General features: G+C 48.6%; 1 protein-coding gene across 1 annotated transcript; it reads left to right on the plus strand.

The window, feature by feature from the left end:
- The first annotated feature begins 2,362 nt into the window (after positions 1 to 2,362).
- Positions 2,363 to 24,226, plus strand: TIPARP (TCDD-inducible poly(ADP-ribose) polymerase). The gene is made up of 5 exons (XM_010147904.1): positions 2,363 to 3,300; positions 17,914 to 18,082; positions 18,786 to 18,967; positions 22,366 to 22,641; positions 23,493 to 24,226. Exons 1-5 carry the CDS (start codon positions 2,363 to 2,365, stop codon positions 23,938 to 23,940), a joined length of 2,013 nt encoding a protein of 670 aa, XP_010146206.1. The 3' UTR covers positions 23,941 to 24,226.
- The last annotated feature ends 1,329 nt before the right edge of the window (positions 24,227 to 25,555 follow it).

Here is a 25,555-nt window from a genome sequence, read left to right on the forward strand (position 1 = left end):
CCTCCCCTCCCCTTCCCTTCCCTCCTCCTCCCCCGGGCCGCCTGCGCTTGGTAACCCCCAAGGCAACTGGAGAAACAGCCCGGGACGTGCGACCCGAGACGCAGGCGTTTCTGCATTTTTAAGGTGGAAATACCGGCGTGCCAGCGCCTGGCTGCAGCAGCGCGTTCGTCCGGGTGGGTTTTTCCCCGCACCAGAAGGTTAATCTTGTTTTCAAGGTGTCCTGAAATCGGGTCAAAACGCAGGAATCTCACCCGTGGGGGAGCACAAGCCGGTAGGTTTCAGCCGGGGGAACCTGGGGAAAGTTGTGCGGCGGTTTGTCCCTCCGGGTTTGCTCGCTCAGGGTTTGCGTTTGGGCTGTCGCTTTTATTCTTCTTTATTGTTAATTTTAGCATCGCTAGACTTGCTTTCTTTAGCAAAGGAGAAGGAGGTTTGCGTGAGACGGCTGGTACTTAGGGGCTGAAGTCTCCCTCCCCCCCACCCCCCCGGGAGATCTTCCTCTGTTGAAATCTGTTGTGCAAATACAGCATCGCTCTTGGTGGTTGTTGATGTTGTTTCTAAATCGCAGCGACTGAGCTGGGATGTTAAAACGCCGAAATAGAAATGCTGACAAATTCTGATGTTCATCATTCCCACTGCTTTCTATGTTTAGAGTTGTTGGGGGATTCAGCTCTCCGGTAGGAGAGTTCCTGGAAAATAGCAGCAAAGCTTAGATTAAAATAGAGTGAGCAATGACAGTATTAGGATAGCAGTGACGGTACGGCGGGAAATGCCCCGAAGTTATTTAGCTTCTCGGCACAGGACCCCTTGAACCCAGGGAGACCCTCTCACAGGGGCTGTTAAACCTGGGCACCACGAACCTGGATCCGATTCCTTTTGGAGCTGAGGATTCTTCAACCTTTGAAGTGTTACAGGAAGGTTTAAGGTACCCTCGCTGGCTTAGGAAGGGTTGCCTGGTGTGTCTGTGGAAGAATAACAGAGATGCCAGTCGTTTTGGAGTTTGAGCTGGCAAACGAATATCCCGGTTGCTTTAAATTTAATCTAAAAATGAGAAAATGGAGAGGTACAACTTTTCTTTTTCCTGGCAATCCTGACGTGCCGTTTCCCAGGGTAATGCCAAAGTCTTATAAATGAATGTTCCAAAATAAGGGAGACTGAGAAATTTTCCAGAGTGAAGCGTCAGTAGCAAGAAGTTATTGCCAAGTTTTATCTGTTTTCTGGAATTTTGTTTTGTAATGAGAAGTTCCTTTGCTTGGAATGCTTTTATCCAGGAAATAGTCGTAATGTGCTCCACTCTAAGCTTTGAGGCTATGTGCGAGAGGGTTTAATTAAACGTAATCAAATATTACAAGGTTCCTGATTAAAAGGTGTGGAGCTTGTTTTCCAGTGACGTACGAGACACATTATTTATTTGTATTTCACAGAAAAATTATTTTTCGCCTTACAAATAATTGATTGTGTTTCCCCCCGTTCCTGCGTAACCGGCACCCCTTTGTTTCCTCCGCTCCCGGGTTTGATGCTCGCTGGCCGAGGGTGGTGTGTCACAGCAGGGTGAGGGAGCGCAGGCTGCGCGTCTGAGTCAGCGTGAGAGCGTGGGCATGTGAGGATGGCTGTGCGCGAAGTGGGAGTGTCGGAGACTGTCCGTGTCGGATGCGGAGCGAGGAGGAATGGGGTGTCAGCGCTCGAATTCCCGTGTCTCAAAACCCAAGCGTTAAATCCTGGCCCTTGTTGAAGTCAGTGTGGAGTTTGCCGTGGGTTTAAGTGAAGCCAGCGGTTCTGCTGGGTGGGAAGAGGTGTCTGACTGGAATGGGAATGTGTACATCTGCCCCTTTATCCGGTGGGAAAAGAACGGTGCGTGACTGTTTAAAGTGTTGGGAACGTTCAGGGCTGTACGTCTGCTAACGCGTCTGTTCTCGGGTCTGTGTGTGAGGGAGGGACAAAACAATGCAGTGTTCACTTTTGGAGAATATAACGAGCTAAAGTGCTGTTTAATAATAAGCATCATCACAAGGCGGAAGGCATCAGACCATCCCCCTTTCCTGCCCCCCTCCCTCTGGGGACTGTGTGTGCGTGCCTGAGTGTCTCTGAGATTTCATGTGTGAGAAGACGATGAGTGTGTGTTTGGGATTAATTAGGCTGAGTTTAGCTGGTTTCATGTTTTACGTGCCTAGGGGCTACCCACAGTCACAGAGAGGGGAGGAGTTTGCCGTTGCTGGCTCGAAATCCTCTCCAGGGGTGATCTTGTTCGTGTCAACCATGAGCAATTAGAGAGATTAACTGTCTTGTTTTCCTTTCTGCCCTAGATTGATTCTTGTGAGGCTCTGGGACATTTGAAAGTGATTGGAGAGAGCAGAGTCTGTGCCTGATGGACACCGAACCAAAGGCAGCGTGTGTTGTGCAGCCGGCTCACTGCCCAGGAATGAAGTGCCCTCCTTCGGAGGACTTTCCTCCTCAGATAAGACTGTCTGAAAAGATACCACCAGTGAAGCCTTGCTTCAAGAAGAAGCACCAAGCGCAGAAGAAGCTGGACACGGAAACTCTCCGGGCTTTGCGGCCCATCTTCACCAGTTTGTTGGGAGCTGGGACCTTGGATAGGGTCTTTGTGCCCCGAGGCCAAGGTGGCAGTCATAGTGACTTATGTGAACCTGCTGTGAAAAAGACTCTGGACCTCCATACTTCTTGCCCCCGAGCAGAAAGTAACGTGACTGTGCTGGTGCCCGCAGCTCCAGATGTGCAGGGTCAGTTGCCAGTAGCTTGTCCTTCTTCTGGGCATCCCGAGCAGGATGTCCAGCCAGGAGAGCAAGGCTTCTCACCAGAAACCACTCCTGGAACTGTTGCTGACAACAGCAATGAATCATTCCAGGATCATCCTTTGCACCCAACTGCTGGGGATGGTGCAGCTTGTCCTTTGTTCCCAGACAAGATTCTGGAAAGCTATGCGTCCGGCTTATTCCAGGAGAATAGCTGTCCGATGCAATACAGTTTGAATCCAAGCAATAAATTCAGTGCTGGGTTATTCCAGGATAAAAGTGAAGAAGCTTCTCTCGATCTGGTATTTGAGCTTTTGAACCAGCTGCAATATCACACCCATCAGGAAGATGGAATAGAAATCTGTGTGGATTTTCTCCAGGGCACTTGTGTTTATGGCAATGATTGTCCCAAACATCACACAGTCCTGCCTTACCACTGGCAAGTGCGAAGGACAGCAACCCAGAGCTGGCAGAGCGTGACCAACGACTCCCAGGAGCATCTGGAAAGACTCTACTGCAATCCCGACAATGACAGGATCAAGGTGAAATACCGGTAGGTAACTGACTCCCTTACTAGCAGAGCCAAGGGTGCTTAACTGAGCAGCGGTGCAGAAATGTAACAGACTCTGCGTCCTTTTTTCCTGATGTTTTGTACACGAATGTTTGATAAACCCTGTGATGATGTTACCTGAATAATACCTAACAGGTTGGCCGCAACAGAAAACTCTGGGGCGCCCATTGAAACTGGTTTAACATCTGGAAGGCTTTCTTTGAAGCTGAAGGACTTGGGGTGTGTGAAATAAGAAAAGTGCAGTTCTGTAGAAATTGTGAGTTGACAGACTGCTGTGTAACGTTGTACTTGTTCTTGAGGTTCCTAATCAGTCTTTTCTCCGTATTGGAGAACGTGGCAGCATGGATGAGCCTTGGAAGCGATTGCAACAGGAAAGACACAGCAGTTGCTGTCACTCTGAGTCCAGGTTGACTTCATGCGCTCCAGGCACAGTTTTCGTAATTATAATCTAAGCAACTAAAACCAGACAGGTGCTCTGTCTGGAATCTTCATCTAGTTGCTCATAGATGGTGATGTTTCAGCGAATTCACTAGGAACAACCAGAACAATACCTTAAGAAATGCAGATCATCTATTGAAGTTGTCATCTGAAAATGTGAAGCCATGTATGAGAAGTTATTGTTTCCTCTGTAGATAGTGTTTATCCACTCATTTTCTGAAGTGAGAAAACAGCTTTTGAGTTTCCCTGGTTATGTTACCAGTTTATGCTTGATCCTGCAGCCTGACATCTACAACAACACTTCAGGTTCTTCCAAACGCAGGATCCGTTTGGAATGGTAGTGGGGAGTGCTGATGGTCACAAGTTCGCCAGATCTAGATCGTCCGTGTTTGCGTGAGCGCAGGGTGCAGGCTGCTTTGCTTTTAAGTTTCTTTTTCCTGGAGGAAACCTATAATACAAAGTTCTCCTCTCTTATCTGCCCTGCCGCAATCTGCAAGGCCGGCGCCAGCTCATTCTGGTCTTAGTCACTTCGGAGCGACGCTTCCGCAGGTTGGGACTAACATCTTCAAACTGCCTTTGCCATCTGGGTCCTTGGGGATTTGTTCTGCCTCTTCCTTCCACTTCCTGAAGAAGTATATCCCATCTTCCTTAATGTTTAATTTTCATTCGCTATGCTGAGATTTCTCATTAGGCATCAGAGACCCAATTTAATGCTTCAAGTCCATGTGAGTCTTTAATCCAGCAGCCGGTTAGCTGTAAGTAGGCACTAAAACTCAGGCTCCATCGGCCTATGATTTATCCTTTTTACTGAAGACAATACCAGAATATAGATACCCCACACTGAAAATGGAAGTGAAGTGGGAAATAAGAACTGCATGTGATAAGGACTAATCATACTTTATAGAATTGTCCTGAGAAAATAAGCTAAGTCTGTTTAAAACAGCAAAAAAAAATCTTGGAATTGCATAGCAGATAAAATTTGCTGTATTTTACAAGAGTGGAACTTCCTTGTTTTCTAAGTATTTTAAATGATTTCTGACAACAAACCAGCAAATGTAGAAACAAGACAAGCCCATGCAAGCAATTCAAATGTGAGCTCTGTGCAAATGAGTAAAAAGTGTTGGATTTGAAGCCTGTGTCACAGAATCCAGCGCTAGGCACACGATCTACATGTTATAAATGGCCGAGTTCAGAATGACTAATTTTAAAAGCAAGATTAATTCGAAAAGAAACAATGCTTCCTAACTGCTTAGTCATCTCCAGCCTGTGAAATTGGCTGAATGGCACTGGCCGCCTTTACACTTACTTTGCAGGTTTCCAGTCTGGTGGGTATTTTGGTCTCTTGGTACACGGAGTTTCTGTCTGTCTGAACCGGTCGGGAAGAAACTTGTCGGGTGTGTTGCCGGGCCGGTGACGTTGCGTTACGGTGAAGTCAGAGCAGCGTGCTCTCGGAAACCCCAGGTGTGCCGGGGCAGAGCTCCGCTGCCACTCCCGCAGTCGGCGCGAAACCGCTCTCCGAGTACCAGCTAGACTTCATCTCATTGAGCTGAACTGGCTGCCCAGTGTCTGCTGAACTGTTTCCTTCGGCTGAAAGTAGTCTACTGGGACTAGAATTATTATAAACAGCAGTGTTTTTAACTAAATTCTGTTCCGAGCTGCTAGTTCTGTAGCCTGTACTCTTCTTCCTTCTCTTAAAAGATGTTGTGCAAATCGTTGCTTCAGTGGGTGCTACAGAATCAGGCAAGGTTGGCTGACTCTTGTCATTCCGTGGTGTGTTATAAATTCACAAGTTGGCAAGGTCTGTAACGCTTGCCTGTATCTCATCCCTTAGAATAGCTCCCTCTCTGTGGATCGCTCTCAGCGAGAACCTAGAAGGGAAACTTGTGCTAATGTTAGAGCTTCCAGCTTCAAACATTGACTCTGATGCGTGCTAAAATCTGGACCTAACTTGGTTTGGCGTTAGGTTTTGAAGCAGGGGGTAGATGTTTTACTACGTGTGGTCGCCACTCTCTTCTTGGCAACATCATCTTGAAGGAGAACCTGCTCAAGATGTGGACTGCTAGGACTCGGTGCGACTCCTCACGCAGCTCGCTGGTGGTCACTGCAACCTGGCTTCCCTTCTGTTCCTGGGTGATGTTGTGTCTCCAGGCAACAAGATGCAGATGGCAGCGTGTTGAACCTTGCTGAGAGGCTCACAAACATGCTAGAACAGCTCATCGTTCACATGGTTACCGCATTATTTGGCTAAAGCTATTAATCTCTTGTGGTCAGACTAGCTTTACAGGCCTATCTATACAGATTGCATACAACAAGGAACTGTCTGCTCAGCAGTTTGCATGTCCAAGAAAGGCCCTGCAGAAGCCAGCCTGACAACCAGTGGGTGGTAGCTGTTTATTCTCCTTTGTTTCAAACACAGCTTATGTGCTGTACTAAGTAATCGTGACAGCCTGCGTGCGCAGTATTGCCGTTGTGTGCTGCTCCGAGAAAGTTGGGCTGTTCAAGAAGGAGTTGGGCTGTTGGCTCAATTAGAGAATAAGCTCTCGATTCAAATATGATGGTCTTCAAGTAGCTATTTATCTAAATTTTCCTTCATCTCAATGTTATGTAATGCAAAATACGTGTTCAGTTGTTGCCTTTCACCTCAGGGAGCATGATCTTAAAGCAGGAGAAGTGGTAAACCTTGTTTAGCTGCCTCTCTGTAACAGCTGCCTCAGGTACTCACTGCACTTTGGCTTCAAGCTGAATATAAAACTTCATCATAAATCGGTCATATTTTTCTGCTTTCTCAAGTCTGTCAAGTATTTAGAGCCAAATACCAAGCTCTCCAAACAAATGGGGGAATAGGAACTTAAGGAGGTTAAAATACTTCGAAGCATTCGGTCTTCTTCATAGGTGTGAGGAGAGAGGCCCTGGAGAAGTTGCAGCTTGCAGCGAAGTACTGGAGAGAACAGTGCCAAGGACTGCTTTCCAGCACGGGAGTGCCCGAGCAGGATAGCGTCAAGATGCACTTTAGCAAAGGGAAAGACTTGGCTGCAGACCTCGGGGAGGTTTTCCCCGCGCACACACCTGACCGCTCGTGCATTTGGTGCTTTTCAAAACAAGCAGTATCATTACAGACTACAGGAGGATGTAGAACAACGCCACAGCGTCCGACCCAGCCGTACAGCCTGCTTTGGCTGAAAATTCCACCCCTTCTCTTGGCAGTGTGCGCCATGGGAACTGCAGCGTCTGTTCGACTGCATGGGCCCCGGCGTATCCCAGCTCCCGTGAAACACCTTCTCATAGTGTTTTTGACTTTCTTCTGTCTTTTCTGTACGTTTTACGAAATGGCTCCTCCTAGCTAGAAGAGGGAGGCCAGGATTCGTGTCAGGGAAGAGCAGGTGCACCTCCAGTGGTACGTACTCTGCCGAGAGCTCTTGGATGGTCAGAGGCCATGCTGTGTGTTGCCAACGGGGTTCTCGATGGGTGTGTGGAGACACCTGGGAAGGAAAGGTGAAGACAAAATTAAGAGTTTAGGGCCTATAGTGACAGGACAAGGGGTAACGGGTTTAAACTGAAAGTGGGGAGGGTTAGATTAAGTATCAGGAAGAAGTTCTTCCTGGAGAGGGGGGGAGCACTGGGACAGGTTGCCCAGAGAAGCTGTGGATGCCCCATCCCTGGAAGTGGCCAAGGCCAGGCTGGATGAGGCTTGGAGCAACCTGGGCTGGTGGAAGGTGTCCCTGCCCGTGGCAGTGGGGTTGGAACTAGATGATCTTTAAGGTCCCTTCCAACCCAAACCATTCTATGATTCTATGAACTCTAAAGGCAACTGCTTTTCCTCCATTCTTGTGTTCATGGGATAACTTGATGCTGTTAGAATATGCTTCTATGATTTTTAAAATCATACAGAGCACAGTGGAAGCATTTCAGCCCTTCACAGCCTTCTGCACATCCTCTGGCTGATGGAATAGTCAAATTTTGGAAGTTACCTTTCCGATCTGCAGAGCTGCCGCGGTGTATGAGAGAACTCGTGTTGCTGACAACTCCGGAGATGAGAAACCAGCTGAAATTCCCTGTGCCTGGCGACTGTGTGTGTGGTGTTTCTTGAACATGCTCAGCCGAACGGTTTTGAGCTTCTTTTAATTCCTTGCGAGAAGGAATGCAAGACAGACTCTAAATAAAAAGCATGTGAAGTGATTTTAGAAGTGTTTGCCTTGTGCTTTATGAGAGCACACTTCAGCGAATTCCTGTTTGCTCCACTTTGCCCTATCATTTACATATGAAATAAAACTAATTGGCTTCTAGCTGTACAGAGCCAGGGAGGTTCGAGGTGTTGTGTTGAGTTGCCCTAGGAATCCGAATCCCTTTTTTCACGTCAATAAACAGATTACAGTTTTGGAAACAGCTGTCACCTGGTGTCGGGTCGAGGTCAGTCTGTTCCCTGTGTGCTTACGGTAATAAAGCAGGCCTTTTGGAAAGAAAGAGTTGTAACTGGGGACACAGGTTGCTCAGGAGACTTGGTCTCAGGTAATCCATCACACAGAGCAGGGCAGCGTTGCCCCGCTCGGTTTCACGTCAATAAACAGATTACAGTTTTGGAAACAGCTGTCACCTGGTGTCGGGTCGAGGTCAGTCTGTTCCCTGTGTGCTTACGGTAATAAAGCAGGCCTTTTGGAAAGAAAGAGTTGTAACTGGGGACACAGGTTGCTCAGGAGACTTGGTCTCAGGTAATCCATCACACAGAGCAGGGCAGCGTTGCCCCGCTCGGTAAGGATGAGGAACAGAAAGAGTCTGTTACCGTTACTTGCTTAGCAAGAGCCATGATCAGGGAGTTCCTTCCTAGTTGGTGCACGTATTTGTTGAAATCAGTAGGGATGTGAGCTGAGTAATAATAGCAAAATTTGCTGCTTGCAGGCAAATGGATAAAGGAGTCAGTTTTTTGGGGGAGCTGCATGTGGAGGGTGTGACATGGAGCACTGGGACACTGAAACGTCCGGAATTAGTTGTCACTAGTGGGTGTTTGACTTGTACATGACCATCCTGTGTGGAGCACTGATGAGGCTGGGAGCAACCTGGTCTGGTGGAAGGTGTCCCTGCCCATGGCAGGGGGTGGGGCTGGGGGGGCTTTAAGGTCCCTTCAAACCAAACCATCCTGTGATTCTCTGGAATGGGTGGAGTTTCATTGTTTATCACTAGTCTTAGAGGCATTTTAAATCCTGAGATTGGATGGAGTTCCAAAACACGAGTTTTGGAGTTCCAATTCTGCACGACTTCCAATTCTGCAGAGTTCCAATTCTGCACGACTGCCTGTGCAGAATTAAAATATTTTAAATCCTAAGATTGGATGGAGTTCCAAAACAAAGGAGCACGACTGCCTGTGCAGAATTAAAAAATGGGGCTTTGAAAACGGGCCTCCACGTGTTTTCGAAGGTGTTCACATTGCAGCCTTGTGGAAGCGAGTGCCTCTCGTGATTGTAAAACCCCTTCCTCTCCCAGCTCAGTGGCGTCTCCGAGCTGTGCGGGTGGTGTCTCTACAGCATCTACCGGCAGAAAAACTAACCCTAACAAACAAAACTCTCTGCAAAACATCTCCTCCTGCAGCACGGGTAGGAGACCTTTGAAACCAGCAGCCTACCCCCAAAGGGCATCTGTGTTTATCCTCTACTGCAAATAGAAGATGTAACTTGAATTCTGAAATATGGTACGTGCAGTGCTCCTTGGAAGGTCTGAACGTGTTTGACATCCTCGTTACTATGGGTATCTAGACTTTGAAGTACTTCACGCCGAAGGACCGCTTTAACCCAGCACCTCATGCTCACGAGTGGTCAGCAGTGGGTTTCTCGGGAAGAGCAGAACAGAACAAACACACTTCTCAGTACAGGCTCTTATCTTCAAGCAGTCATGCCTCAATGACTTCCTGATCCAGAGATGGTATCGCTGTCTGCGAGAGCGCTCGGTAGATCATTTTATCAGTAAAGCTACCGCTACGTTGGTAGATTATTTTTTCCCCTCTGATGATGGAGCCTTTTCAGCGCAGAGGTGAATCTTCCTGCAGCACCTTTCCCGCTGTACACCTCCTGCCTGGCTCGCAGCCGCAGCAGAGAGAAGCAGCGTGACATGACGAGGGAACAAATTAAGCAAAGCATGAAATGAATTTCCTGCCCCATCACCTGCTGCCCCCCTCTTCAGTTAAGGATGATGCGATGCCGGTAAGATCAAGACTGTGGGATCACGTTTGCCAGCTTGTTGTTGTTCGAGCCCTGATGCAAAGCACTGCTTGGGCGAGGGCCGGTTCCTGTTTTCGTTTCACACTCCCTGTAGCAATAACTTGGATTTGGCGGTGTTCTTATTGCCACGTTGTGAGGAGCTGTTGGATGAATGTCCCTTCATGAGCGTTACCCTGGCCCCTGCTGCTGCTTCCTGTGGAATGGGTGCTGGTTTTGATGGCAGCAAATTTGGGCTGCTCTTGTCTAAGATCCGCTGTTCCTGTTTCAGTACCTTTGCTCACAAAGAAAGATCTTGTGAGGAGGATATACTTTAAGTGAAGTCCAGTTTCATACAGTGGAGTGTAAACACTTGGTCCCCCACCCAAAGCTGGACTACAGCCTGCAACTTTGACCAACTGCTACAGATAAGGTGAAATATTGCCGATTTGGGTCACCAGAAAGTGTAAATACCTGACTTTTATCTCCTGCGGCAGCCGAGTTGGATTTGACTCATCTTTCAACCTTAAATACCGAAGGTTTTCATACCTGTTTGCCTCTTTTGAGCTCGTTTGTTCCCCTGAGTGGCTTTCAGGTTGTTGCTCTTGCAGAGAGGAACTGGTTTAGTCATAGAGAGAAAATCAACAGTTTCATCATCTAAGTGGTGTTTAACTCTCAGTCTTGCTGTGTATCACAGCTGTTCTGATGGGAACCGAGTTTCATTTCCTGCACGCAGCTTTGCTGATGGCTGGGTTTCTTTTCATTCTGAACCCTCTTTGCGGTAAGACTCATGACATGTAACTGAACTTCGGAGGAGAGTTCGAAACCACATGCCTTTTCATAGCGCTTACAAAAAACTGTTTCTCCTAGTCATCTATTTGTACATAACATCTAGAGAACATCTGTCTGACTGAATGGAAAGAGCACAGATGATTCACACGTTACACTCAGGTTCTTCAGAAGGAGGCAAGGGTGAGCCCAAAATACCCTTCTGTTAGCAGGCTGCGTTCGTCTGAAAAACCGACAGTCGGAACTTGCTCTAGTCGAGGGACCTACTCAGTTCAGCCTCCCGAAGACTGTGTTTTTGTGCTCTTTCTCACAGAGGGGGTACAGAGGAGGGGTGACTTCCTCGAGGAACCCGGTTCTGCTACTGGGAGCTCTCAAACACCACCAAATTTGGGGCTGCGCTCTGTGTTCTTAAGCCAGCTCAATACGCTGCTGCTTTCCATGCAAGTAATTCCCCTGAACTGCTTTCTTTTATAAACAGAGACCTTTATTTGGTTAGTGGGTGAAGAGAAGTTCTTAAGAAGTCTCTGCTCCCACCTCTCGCAGATTCTCTGTGGGACTTCTGAGGGGCTGGTTGTCTCTCTTTCCTGGGAAAAAAATGGGGATAGTGATTTTCTGCCTCAGAAGCAAGATGAGGCAACGTTTTGTGGTGTTTGCAGAGATGTTTCATGCATTTTTCTGTAGAAGACGCCACCGACAGTGTTGGTTTTGTTTCTGGTTTCAAGCCGTACTGAAGCCCGTTCCTGCCGCATGATGCAAAGCAGCAGTGGGAGTAGCGCTTTGCCCCACCAAGGTATTTGAATACATTTCCTGCTTTCCCAAACGCCTGACAAACTGTAGCCTTCATCGTTTCCTTCCTGCTCTTCTCCAGAGCAATGTTTCCAGCTACGGACTTCAGAGTCCACGTGTAACAACGCGAGATGATTCTTTTTTGGTCACGTTAGCTGCAAAACTCTCCCTTCCCTTGACACAGACTGGCCGAGCGCACCCCGTCACCTCTGGGAGCCGGTGCAGGAGCAGTGTTGGGATGGGTTCTGTTTCGCCCTGCGCACAAGAAAGGATTTTAATTGCCGGGTTTGGGTGTTTTTGTTCTGCCTCCGTCATCGTCGCCATGCCCAAGTGTTTCATCACTCTCTGTGAGCATCTCCCGGAGGTGCAGGGAGCAGTGCCGTCACGTGTCCGGGATGTGTTACGTGTTCTCCCGTGCTCCCTTCCGGGCATAAAACAAGGCGACGTGTGCCCTTCTGGCTTGTTGTTGGTTTTCCCCTCTCCCAGTCTGTATGTTAGCCATAATCCATGCATCACGGAGGATGCCCTTTAGATGGTGTACACCTCAGGAGTAGGCAGTCATTATGCTCTACAGCAGATTAAGTGATGTGAAAGAACATACCAGACGTAACCTGGCGCCTACAGCAGATTAAGTGATGTTATGCTGAAGAACATACCAGACGTAACCTGGCGCATCTCGTATTCTTACTGCTCTTGAACCCTAAATCTGGGGCTTTTGCCTGTATTCAGGCCTCGGGCGGGTGAGAAGTACAGTTCTCGCATTTGCTTTCATCGCTGGTGCCTTAAAGCCGAAGCGGGCTGTAATCACAACTCATTTTGTTTTCATGGCTTTGCATTGTGTAAGCGGCAGTGGGCTTTTTAATGTGCAGAGGAAGTGCTTTACCTGAAGAGCTATTAGTGAGCAACTTTTCTAAATACATTTTAGGATTTCAGAGCTTAAAAGCCAGTAAAGGTTGTAATTTGAAAAAGTTAATACTTCTGAATAGAGAAATACACTGGGTGTATTAAAGGATGTAAATGAGCACTGGAGTAATATATATTTTATGTGACTCAAGGGTTTTTTGTGATGTGAGGTTTTATCCTTCCTTATTCCCAGTGTTATAATTAGGGAAAAAAACAACCAGGTAGGCTTTTGGGCACACTGTGTTTTTCAGATGCAGTCATTCAAACAAATGCGTTCATCTAAAGCTTTCAGCTGTATGCAGTAATGCAGCGTTGTTCCAAATAATTTACTGTTAGGTAGAAAACTTGCATGGAGTTTGATTTAAAGTATCCAGGGTAAAAAGAAAAAAATGTGTGTAGGTTTTGGGGTGTTTCTATGTTTTGGTCACTTACTTTTCCATTAAAATTAATGGGAAGTAGCATTCTAAACACTTGACCAACTTGAAAAATAAAAATATCATTTTTTAAGCATCCTTAATTCAACAGAAGTTTGGATTTGGGGAAAATTCTGCTGTGTTACATCCTGACACTGCAGAACCTTTCGCAGCTAAGGGAACTGGATAGAGGGATGCCATGCCAAGAGATACCTCGACCACATATTTTCTCCAAGAAATCATTATTTGGGTTCTGAGAGAAACGTGAGCTAAACCCAGGTAGCAAGGGCTCCTCTGCTCTGCTCTCCGGGCCTCGGGCATGCACCGAGAGGTGGGTCGCTCAAAGACACCGTGACCTTTACAGACCCAGCGGCTGGGGGAAAACAAGAACACTTGATGTGTCGTGTGGTATATCGCTCTTCCAAGAAGAGCGTTGGAAGGGGAGGGGACCGGCCGTTTCAGTGCTTGAAGCTTGTTACAGTGCGTCGTCGGCATCAGTCGGTGAGCGATGACCATCCCGTTCTCCTGGGTTTGCTGATGAGGGAGGGGAATCTGGTGAAGAAGAGGCAGAAACAGCTGCAGAATTGTAAAAAATTCCGAACAGCAGACAACCATTACGTTTTTCAGCACCGAGAAATAATTTGGCGTGTTTTATACAGGTTTTGCAGGAAAACGTTTGGCTTCCAGAGAAGCTGTTTTCACTGCACGCCGCCAGCCTTGCATGTCGTAAACAGTCTTCTGAGAGACGCCAATGTGCGGGTAGCTGAGCGCAGATTTTGTTTGCTGTAGGAAAAACTTACCCGTGCTTGTTTTACTGGAATGGCGTGTGAAGTTTTCACGTTGTTGATAGCACTATGAGACGAAGGCCAGGGAGGTTTAGATTAGATATCAGAGAAAGGTTCTTCCCGCAGAGGGTGGGGAGGCACTGGGACAGGTTGCCCAGAGAAGCTGTGGATGCCCCATCCCTGGGAGTGCCCAAGGCCAGGCTGGATGAGGCTTGGAGCAACCTGGGCTGGTGGAAGGTGTCCACGCCCATACCAGGGGGTGGGACTGGGGGGCTTTAAGGGCCCTTCTAGCCCAAACCACCCTGTGATTCTGTGAAACCCTGTGGCTTCCACCCATTTTGCAGTTGGAACATGTGTGCACGCAAATACCCTTTTTTGCATATTATGCGCTGTCAACCTGGAGCTTTAGGAGTTCATCCCTAAGATCTGCTGGCTCTGCACTACCAGCGTGAGGAAAAGCAGTCTCCTGCTGCGTTCATCTCGAAAAATGTTTTTCCTTCCCCAGGCTCCCCCCTGCATTGCTTTGATTCTCCTCCTTTGCTACAGAGCTTGGAGACTGTGTCTGAGCAGTTCAGCCCACGTTAGAAATACCCAAGTCACGTATCGGCAGCCAGCTGTGTTTCAAGTGCCTGTGGAATTTGTTTTCCACTCTTCAAAATCCTGCAGACCTTTAACTTTTTAGGATATTAACCAGTATGTGGTTATTTCCAAAGGAGAAAAGGTAATCCTCACAGTGTATCTTGATTTTCAGGCTCTGTACTCGGCGTTGCATCAGCAGAGAACCACAAACGTTCTTTCGTTGTCACTTTTCACTATAACGCACGCAAGGTACAAAGCTACGATACAATTCAATAATCCTCCGGGGTTTATGGCCCTTCACATCAAACAGTTTGCTCATAAAGAAAAGTTTTTCATGTCTTGGCGCTTTCTTGACGGTCTCAGGTCTTGGGAGCGGGGAGAACCGTGTCACAGTAGTTAAGCGGTGTTACGGTATTTGGCTTGGGAGGAGATGGAAGTGAGAAGGAATGCTCTGATGGTGAGGGTTTGTATTGAGAAACAGCTTTTGGGGGGTTTGCGTCACACGACATGCAGCGCAGGATCGGGGGTCTTCGTTCGGGACTTGGGTTTGGAGGTGCAACATGACCCCCAACCAGCGAGTCCAACTCCTCCCTCTGAAGGGATAATATAAACAACCTCAGTCGCTGCACGGGTCTGTCTCCAAAATGACAGCTTTGTTAGGCACCAAAGTGTAAGGCCACGTTTGGGTAAGAAAAAGGAAATGTCCCTAAAGCAGCATTAAAAATCTAGCCAGGAAGAAATTCACTCCAAAAAATTGTGCTTACGGTGCTGCCTGCAAAAGCTGTAAATCATAACAGAGCTTGGTATTCCCGAGAGGTGATTTCCTCATGATTTCACGCGTTGTTTCCAAATCAAGCAGAGTTGTTATGGAACAACACGCCAGGAAGGGGGGCTGATCCCTAACCGGTCGGTGCCCTCCGGCACGGGTGTGTCAAGCCCTACCTTGACTATCCCTCCCGTTGGCCGTCTGTTTTGCCTGGTGCTGCTTTTCCTTCTGACTAGATCTGTCTCGTTGTCCCCGACGTTTGTCCTGTCGTGCTGCTGTTACCTGTGGGGTTTGAGGCGCGTGGGTGCCGGGCACAGCCACTGCAGCTGCGGAACGTCGGCGTTAATTAGCGTGTCGGACTCCTCGCGGTGGGACGCGGAGGGGAGGACGGGTTATGTGAGTGCACCTCCTACGCAGGGCAGCGGGCTGCCTCCTGCACTAACCGCGATGGTTCTCTATGGCGTCAGCGCGAGTCGGGAACACGCTGGTAAACCTTCTGTGGGTCCCGTGTGATAAAGTGTCGTCTTGACAAAATCTACCTCTTCGTTAGGGCAGTTCTGTGATGGATTTGAGAGAACCACGGGTAGGGAACTGGCACCATGTTCCCTTTAGGTAGGAAGTTCTGCTTTGGAAGGGACAGCCGCCCTCGGGGTGAATTGTCCCTGAAATGGGTCAGATTAAACCCCTGTGCTTGGGGTGCTGGGATTTTGAAGCATTTTGGTGTCCAAAGGATTCAAAAAGGAGCTCGCGGAGTTGTACTTTTAAGACATTTGATTTGACTTTTGAGCCTATTCTCTAAGCCTGGACGAAAGCTTGCTGGAAACAAAGAGCAATCTAAAATTACCCCAACAGCAGTGGGTCAGCTCCCCTGATTGCGAGCCCGTAGGAACAGACACCCCGTCCTTCTGTGTCAGGAGAGCCCTTAATGCTTCAAACTGTGCTCAGCACTTCACAGACCCAAATGCCGTTACTTGATGATGCTGAACGCCAGGAACAGCCACGCACCTCTACCTCCTGTGGAGAAATGAAGGAGCGTTCCTGCGGATCGTCGGTGTTTAAAGTGGGAACTCTTCAGTAGATTTTCGTGAAAGCAGCATAATAAAACTCTTAGCAACTGGACCGGTGGGAGTGTGGGAGAGCAAGGAAAATTGCAGCCGTTCCCAGGCAAATCTGTATTCATAAAACCATATTGAGAATAGCTGTCACTTGATGTGGCAAAAATCATACACGGTGCTTTGATGTCTGTGGAATTAATGTGCCAAGGTTTTAAAATAAGCTGTACACTTTGAGTATCAGCTTGATTTATGTTTAGAATTCAAAGCAAATATTCTGTACAGTCGCAAAAGCTGCAGAGATTAGTAACTGTTAATGAATAGCAATAAGCTGACAACTTGTACAAGAGTAGAAGACTAATTATGTAAACAGCATTATTTTGGAAATATGTTAATCTGAGTTCTGAAAAGGTTAGTTTTTTGTAGGGAGTGAATATTACTGTCATTTCTTTCCATTGCTATGAATTTCTTAAATTCTTGGTCGCTAAGGATATAGAGCTGTTGGAGTGAGTCCAGAGGAGGCCATGGAGATGCTCCGAGGGCTGGAGCCCCTCTGCCATGGGGACAGGCTGGGAGAGTTGGGGGGTTCAGCCTGGAGAAGGGAAGCTCCGGGGAGACCTCAGAGCCCCTTCCAGTGCATGGGAGGTACAAGAAAGCTGGGGGGGGCTTTTCCCAACGGCAGGGAGTAACAGGACAAGGAGTAATGGGTTTCAACTGAAAGAGGGAGATTGGGATGGGATGTCAGGAAGGAATTCTTCCCGCAGAGGGTGGGGAGCATTGGGACAGGTTGCCCAGAGAAGCTGTGGATGCCCCATCCCTGGGAGTGTCCAAGGGCAGGCTGGATGAGGCTTGGAGCAACCTGGGCTAGGCTGGATGTGGAGCAACCTGGGCTGGTGGAAGGTGTCCCTGCCCATGGCAGGGGGTGGGGCTGGGTGGGCTTTAAGGTCCCTTCCAACCCAAACCATTCTGTGATTCTATGATTCTAATTAACCCTCTAATGACCAGGAGAGCTTTACAGCTCCAGGCTTTACTGCAGCAATTCCATTAATTTGACGTCCCTCTCTCAACACTGACTATGGAAAGAGCGTTAGAAACTCTTGGCTGAGGCGTTGCCAGCACTGTCAAACGGGACTTTGTAAAGCACAGGGGAGAAGCTCTTGTATTTTCTCCTGCAAATAAAACCCACACTCCGGTTCTTAGTCCGTAGCCCCCTTGTCGTTTGCTCCTTTTGACAGCGCCCATCACATTACGTGAAGTTGCATATTAGCCTTGATTTCTGGAGCAGCGATGTAGCTACTCGAAAAAACGCAGTATTCCTTAATGTAGGCTCCAAAATCATGAACTCATGTTTCCTTTTCATATTCTGCTCGTTCTCTTCTGCTGCATGTGCTGAAAGGTACTCGAACTCTCCAGTGCTTGGCAGCAGATGCTCCTCGTCTGGAGCCATTTACGTGTTCCTTTCTTCCCTAAAGCACAAACTTTCACGAGAACAACCTTGTGAATGGGATGTGGCCGCTTCGTCGCGTGTGGTTGTGTGTCGTGTTGACTGAGCGTGCTCAAAACCACACAGACTTTGGTACCGGGTGTGTGCTGAATGGACAAGGAACGCTGCTGGGGATGGGGTTTTGTCTGCCCGTGCGTGCTTTTTCCACCCTTGTCCCCAGGGATTTTTGAGGAGTGACTTTGCCCTCGCAGCTCCTTGGCCTCCTTGATGCACTTGTCTCGGTGTTGTGCCCACACCAGCTGATGTTGACGGTGTTGTGTGACTTGAGCACAGCCAGACCGAGGGTATCTCTGAAGATGACTACACCAACTCCAGTTCTGACCGGTTTATTGTCTCTAAATGACCTTTGTAATGGATTACAAAAGGTGAGAATTCTTTGTCTTTCTTGTTCTTTCCAGAGGACATGAGTTTTGGGTGGATTTGAATATTATGAAACTATATGAAACTGTGGAGTTTGACCAAATGCGACGGCTGTCCACACCTTCCTGCCCCAGCTCCAGCTCCAACTACTACACAGTCTGGAAGTACTTCTGCAGGGACCACTTTGGCTGGAGAGAGTACTCTGAGGTATTTCACACTTTCCAGAATCCTTTTCCTTAAATGTCTGGTTTAAATCTATTCACCGCTGGTTTATGCACGCTCCTTCCAGTGTCACCGTTGCCCTTTGGTCTTTAACAGCCAGAGTTTTCCATGTCAGGTTTTAAATAGGCCCCTTCAACTCTTTAACCCCAATTATGGACAGAGAAATCACATCCGCGGACAAACAGTATAGTTGTAGACAAAACCAAACCAAAACTGGAATAATTCTCTTCGCTTATTCAAGTAAAGTTTCAACACGGGCGGTGGTTAAGAACGCATCTTCGGCTGGCCAGAGCTGCACATAATATTTGAATAAAACCTGCCCAGAGCAGCTGTGGATGCCCCAGCCCTGGGAGTGTCCAAGGCCAGGCTGGATGAGGCTTGGAGCAACCTGGGCTGGTGGAAGGTGTCCCTGCCCATGGGACTGGGCAGGGTTTAAGGCCCCTCCCAACCCAAACCACTCTGGGATTGTGTGAGTATGACAGCACCAATTAGGTAGGAAAGTTGTGAAACTGCCTGGCTGGCAGATCTTACCCACAGGTAATTTTTCAGTGGTCTGAATGTACTTGTGCCTCTGAACAGGGGAAAGAGGAGAGAGAGGGGTTCTTTGAGGTCTCTGGTAAAAATACTGATTTTTGAACATGTAATTTATCATGCGTGTGCTTTTGTTTTCTTCACGTTCTTGGAACAGCCTGTTGTGAGACTGATAGAAGAAGCCAGCTGCCGGGGTCTGAAGGAGGTTCGCTTTGTTACCTGGCATAATCAGTACATCTTAAACATCAAAGATGGATTCCAGCAAAATGCCTGCTTCAGAAGAGAAATCAAGAGGAGACCCCTTCTTCGCTCCTGCGTTGTGCTGATGCCCTTTTTACAGTACGTACCCCAGAAAATGGAGACTTGGCCTTTGTCCTCCATGGTGGTCTGTCCGTGAGAACTGCTTTCCTTAGGATGTGGCAAAGAAAGAGGCATCACTGGGTAGGAAAATCAGAAGCAATGATGAAAAGTCTGGCCACTTTTCCAGATAAATATTATCCGAGGCGCTCCTTACCGCTGGGCTCCATATTGTCAGGGTTATAAGGTGCCTTGAGGATCTCGGAACGTCAGCAGCACAGAGGTACTTGGAGTTTGCGGAAGCACTGTCCAGCTTTCAGCCTCCCGCCGGCTGTGGCGGCTGCCAGGCTGTCAGCTCTAGGTCCCCTAAAAAGGAGCATTCAACAAGATCTCACGATTTTCAGACAGGATTAAGGCATGGCTTGGTTTTTATTGTCATCTCGACCAGGGACGAATGCGCTCGCCCGTCAAAGGCAGCGTGAGGAAAGGGTTGCGTTGTAGTAATTTTTGATTGCGGCTCATAAAAATGCCATTTTTGTGATCTCAGCAGCACAGCTGGGAACAGGATTGTCGGAGTTCGGTAGTTAGGAACATAATTGTCCTGTTAGCGAAAGGGTGGGAGTCATTAGGCTGACTGGCAGCTTGGCGTGCTGGGCCCATCAAAGGCGCTTCAGAAGGGCTAGAATGCTCGTTAGCTCGCAGAGTCGTTACCGCGTCTAATTGCGAGGTGAACGCGAATTTGGTCAGAGCCTCAAAGCGCACGGGTGTAGAAACGGTTTTTGATACGGTTTTACAGGAAGGAAACCCAAAATTAGGACAGAGATACTGGGAGGAGGCAGGTAAAAAGACCAAGCATGGGCTTTCTGGTGATAGCAGTTCATGAAAAATAAGGATTTCAGGTTTTCTCCTGATGTTTTGCTACCAGTGACTATTTCATTACAGTGTAAATCCATAAAATGCTAAAATTATGCAATTCCCACTCATTTTAGAGGACCTTTGAGTGTTGCAGACTCATGAGGGCTTGATAACTATTCATGCCAGCTACCAAATCTGTGAAGTAAGCTCTGAAATTTCCACTGTGCTGCAGCAAACCTCATTATTCTTTTCTTTAGAAAAGACCTCAGAATGCTTTCTTAAAAATCTACCAATTCTTAGCAAGGAACAAAAGACTTTTAAATATTTATGGGAACTGTGCTTGAGAAGTCAGTATTTGCCTTCACTTATCCCATAATGCTACCTGAGGGTTGTTATTGCCCTCCCCTCCCACCTGCTTACATCTCTTCCAAAGCTGGGAACGGGTTCTCGGATAGAAGCTGTAGGAAGTGGGTGATGGTGCCCGACAAACATTGCGTTTCCCCTGTGTAGTAGATCCTCACCCCGGATTTACGCTGCTCAGAAGAAAGAACAAAACGCACCCCAGGAGTGCAGCGTCTTTACTGTGTTTGTGCCTCACTCATTAATCCATGGCCTGTTCATCTGTGCTTGCTCCTCCAGCCCAGGTGCCGGGAATGAGTTCTGCAGTCAGTTTTTTACCCACTGACTTTGGCGGGGGGAAACGAAGTGAAATGCACACTGTGATATCGCAGGCTGCTGTTTTAATACTCGTTCTTTGAAAAATCCATCCTCTGGGTTTCTGCTAAACCATAAACAGTGAGAAGACTTTAGGGTTGAGCCAAGTCCTGGCAAACCAAGGGAGGTCTCTTCCTCTCAGCAGCGGGTGAAAGCCACGTGCACACTTTAACGTAAGGAGTGTCTGCTCTGAAAGGCATGAGTGCTGTTAGAGTTTGCTGTCTCTCTGGTCCAAATCAAATAGATCCATTTAAAAATAGATTTTTTTCCCACCACCACCCACACACACACTTTCTTTTTACAAAGGCAAGGTAGGAATCGGGTTTGCCTGTCGCTCCTGTCTGCGTGGATGGCGTGTGTCCAGGGAGGCAGGATGTGGCCCTGGCTGTCGTCAAACCTCCGCTCGCCCAAGCCAAACACACAAAGGATTCACTTTCCCCGTTCCCTCCGAGTCAGAACAGGTTTTCTCCTTACCCTTTGGCAGGGATGTGTTACCAGAGCACGAGTGACCTGAGAAACTTCATTAACTTTAATTTTCATTAAACTTTAATGTAATGAAGTTTAATTTAAGGTCGTCCATGGGGTTTGGATACAGGATTCACCTTGGGTCTTCCCAGCCAAGCGGTGGGTATCTCTGCCTTCACGGTCTTTCCTACCAAAAGCTGCCCCTTCCGAGTGCCCCTCACCCCTTGGCTGGTCAGTCCTGGAGTCAGCAGCAGCTTTTCCCATAAAAATACTTCGGTCAGATATTCCTCTGGTGAAATCTCGGGGAGGCTCCGTATATTCTGCCGGCTGAAAGGGAACCTCGCCAGCACACAGGAGCTGGAGAGCTGCTGCTGAGTGTGAAAACCAGAGCCCGGACCGGCAGGCTGCACACATTCAGAGTGTTCACACTCACTGAAGAGGGAGAGCTGCAGTAAGTAAGCGTTACTCACTGAGTAAGGCTTGCTCATTCAGATTGTAATCAGGTGAACGTAAGCCACAAACGCCTTTATCTGCATTCAGCAGCTTCAGGAGCGTGAAGGATTTCAGCCGAGGTGCAGGCATTGATTGAGAACAGAGCCTGGCCACGCCACAGTGGGTGTCCTTCCCTGGATTTTACTGGTGTCTGGTCTTCTCGGGCATCCGTGCTGCTTTTCCTGCCACAGCCCTTCCAGGCGGCAGCTCTCCGCCTTCACCCCTTCCCCACTCCTTGCCTGGCAGCGTTCCCAAGAGGAGGGGCTGGTCTGTCCCATGAAAATAAGCAACTGCAAATGCAAATCGACATCTGGCCTGTGCAAATGAAAATGGGAGAGCCTTCCTGGGCACGGTACTGAAAACAGCATCTCCTTTTCTACGCGATGCGCTGACATCGCTGCCGGTTTTGCCTAGAAAAGGTTACTCGCTGGGGTTATTCCTTGTTCACACTGTGCAGGTGTATGTTTTTACTCCTTGTATCCCATGGAAATCAGCTCAAATGTTGCCACGTTATTTGCCTTTTCTTATCCTGGGCGTTAAAACCACGAATAGCTCATGGCTAACACACAGAATAGGTGTATTTAGTAGCGTTCTGCCCGCCCGTCGTTTATAACCCCTCCCCACAGCGCAAATAACGACCACAGCAGGCTTTGGGTTGCTGCCGAGCGGTAAGGTTTCCCTATGTGGAACAGCATCCCCGAATGTCAAGGCTGTGTTGTTTGGATGGCCGGAGGAGTTACGGAAGTAGCAGAAGTAGCTGCACGTTTGTCTCAAACAGGCACTCCGGATGGGTAAATGGTTACAGAACTGGAGAGCAGCGATTGCTGCCATCGCGTTGGTGATGAAATAAAGGTGATGAGAAGCTCTTCTCCCCATGACTGGTAAAGCTCAACCTGTTCCTCCTTTCCCCATAGGACCTTGGGTGGCAGTTCTCCAGCCCCCTCTCCCTCAGCTGAACCAGCTCCCTCGCATGTCTTGTCTCCCGCTGCTCTTACCTCTCCAAACTTCTATCCCGAAACCTGGATTAGTATGGATCCATCTCAGGACTTCATCCAAGTGCCTGTTCTGAAGGAAGATAAAAGCTACCGGACCATTTATAACCTGTTTCACAAGACTGTGCCAGAGACCAAATACAAAATTTTGAAGATTCTGAGAGTGCAGAATCAATTTCTTTGGGAAAAGTATAAAAGGTAAGATAATGCAAATACCGTTCTTCTACAGTAGTGGAAAAATACTTTAAAATAGGTAATTTGGTCTGCAGAATACACATTGATCACTGAGTGGAATGCATAAACTCCAGATTTTCTGAAGAAAAGGAGTGTCTTCAGTTGAACAACTTCCTCTGGAAAGCATCTGACCCTGAAATTTTGTGTGCAAGGGGTTTAATTATCTACTGATAATGTCTGTGAAGCATCTCTTCACAGAAACATCAAATTAAATCTAGGATATCTAGCTGCAAAATCCTTCAGTTCACTTCCAGGCTGAACTGGGAGGAATTGTTTCCATGAGAGAACCTCCACGCTGAAGGCAGCTGCTAGCGCCTCGGTTCCCCAGCGCACGGTGATTCCGTGGCGGGCTGGCTGAGCAGAGGCTGACTTTCTTCCAGGGTACATGCTGGTCTGCAGCACTTCCACCCGCCCTGTCTCTCAGAAATTCCCCTCTGCGGCCTCTTCTGAAGCCGCAGTGGGATTTAATCTTTGCACAGCCCTTCTTTTCACTCCAGGGGGGGATTTCCTCCTGCATCCAAGGTGAAATACAGGCCCACATAAGCAGGCACTTTTCAAGCCTTTGCTGCTGTGCCGGTGAGAGAGCTCTGCCTCCAGCAGGATCGGCTCAGGAGCTTTCAAAAGTACTCAATTCACCCAAACGTTTTATTTAAGCATGAAAGACCCACTCTGCTGTCCGTAGCGAAACGTACCTACTCTTGCAGCGCTGATATTCCAGCGGATAATACCAGCACTTGAAGAGCTGTAGCGAAAACTGCGTTTCCCTCACAGCTCTGCATCGAATACTCATCCTCACTTTCCATTTTCTGTTCCAGGAAAAAGGAATATATGTCCAAAAAAATGACTGGGCTCGACAGGATAATGAACGAAAGGCATTTGTTCCACGGCACCTCCCAGGACGTGGTGGATGGAATCTGCAAGCACAACTTCGACCCGCGCGTCTGCGGGAAGCACGCCACCATGTTTGGACAGGGCAGTTACTTTGCCAGAAAGGCGAGCTATTCCCATAACTTTTCCAAAAGGTCACCCAAGGGAGTTCATTACATGTTCCTGGCCAAAGTCCTGACGGGAAGGTACACGGTGGGCAACCACACCATGAGGAGACCCCCGCCGGTGAACCCCGGCAGCATTACCAGCGACCTCTATGACTCCTGCGTGGACAACTACTTTGAGCCCCAGATCTTTGTCATTTTTAATGATGATCAGAGCTACCCTTACTTTATTATCCAGTATGAAGAAGTTAGCAACACCGTCTCCATCTGAAAACCTGTGCTGCTAAACTACTCATTCTCATGAACTCCTGTCTGGCATCGGTAGCAGTTTTGGGGGGAAAAACCCCTTGGACATTGCAGAACTGATTAAATTACTTGCTTGGAAGGAGGTGAATCTCGCAATATAGAGAAGAAGATCTGAAGTGACCAATTGTGCACTTGCTGTTTGATTTTGTTTGTGCAAATTGTAAATATTTTTCCATTGTTTATAGTTGAAAATCTGTGCCTTTTGTTATAAAACACTGTTTATTTATGTTAGTAAATATCCATGTTGAAAAACGTGTGCGTGTGGACAATCTCAGTTGTGCTCTGTGCGCATTAAAGTGGCCAGAGAAATGCTTGTGCCCTGCCCCCAGATTCCTGGGGATGGCCATTTCCAGGTGATTTTCATCCCAAATGCACTGAATAAGAGATTCTTCCAACCGCTGTTTCTGTCACTGTATTTCAGGCTGGGGGAGATGGCAGAGCCAACATCCTGCTCCTTTGGATTGTGGCACAGGACCACACAAACAAAGGCATCACTTTCTAAACCCGCCCTAAGGAAAATGAGGAAGAGGTTGGTATGGCGCACGGTCCGCGGGGGTGTAGAGCCGCCTGGTTTCCCAAGGACACCCAGTTTGTCACCCTGGGGGTGACAGGGACCGACCTCCCTGTCTCTGCACCTGCCTTTCAGGGAGTTGTAGGGAGCGATAAGGTCTCCCTGAGCCTCCTCTTCTCCAGGCTGAACCCCCCAGCTCCCTCAGCCACTGCCCACCGGAATTGTGCTCCAGACCCTTCCCAGCTCCGTTCCCTTCCCTGGACACGCTCCAGCCCCTCATCACCTGGGCTCATTCCACCAAAGTCATTAGGAGCCTGTCATGAACACACTCGGGTCCTGGGCATGGTGACAGCCTGGATGGCATCACTCACGTGGCAAGTGACACAGCTGACGGCCCAGCCGGGGTGTCCTTGATGCTTCCAACAGCCCGCGTGGGACGTCCCTGAAGTGCCCTGTCCTCGCTCAGATCCTTACGAAGCACGACGTACCTCATCCCAAAGCTACACCCGCGTTATGGGCGCGGGGGGGCCGAGGGGCGCTCCCCTGCTGTGCTGGAAGCCGGGGTGCGTCCGTACCTCCGCCAGCCCGGGTCTGCCGGGATGGGAAGGGAGCCTGGGCCTTGGTGCTCCTGGTGCCTGCTGAGCCTGGAATGTGCGTTGGTGATGGCCTGCTCCGCATCCACGCTCTCCGCATCCTGCATCCTGCTCTCTCCGGGGCCTCGTAAAACTGGTTTGTGGGTGGGAGAGAGCGATTTGCTCCCAGCACCCCTCCTGCTTGTGTCTGCCCCACTCCCCTTAGCTGGAGCCGGTCAGACCAGCTGGTAGGGGAGAGGAGGCACCTCCAAGCAGCTGGTTCCAGTTAACTCCCAATTTCTCGCGAGGCTCTTGGCAGCACCTGGCAGAGCTCAGATCAGAGGGGGTTTGCCCTGGGGAAGGGGCTGTGTGTTGGGGTGGTGGGAGTTGCTGCTGGGATGCACAACGCTGAGGAGCTGGTCCTGGCTGAGGATGTGTCCCCAGGCGATGGCTTTGGGAAGGTGAGGTGGTGTGTGGGGGAAGGGGTTGGGGCTGAC

The sequence above is a fragment of the Eurypyga helias genome, unplaced genomic scaffold (genome assembly GCF_000690775.1).
Source record: "Eurypyga helias isolate BGI_N326 unplaced genomic scaffold, ASM69077v1 scaffold29742, whole genome shotgun sequence".
Taxonomy (NCBI): Eukaryota; Metazoa; Chordata; class Aves; order Eurypygiformes; family Eurypygidae; genus Eurypyga; species Eurypyga helias.

Excerpts from the sequence above, each read along its gene's own strand:
- TIPARP (XM_010147904.1), top strand. The coding sequence starts at position 2,363 with ATGGACACCGAACCAAAGGCAGCGTGTGTTGTGCAGCCGGCTCACTGC. Across the intron at positions 18,083-18,785 it reads GCTGGAGAGAGTACTCTGAG|CCTGTTGTGAGACTGATAGA; the intron begins GTATTTCACACT and ends TTCTTGGAACAG. Across the intron at positions 22,642-23,492 it reads CTTTGGGAAAAGTATAAAAG|GAAAAAGGAATATATGTCCA; the intron begins GTAAGATAATGC and ends TTTCTGTTCCAG.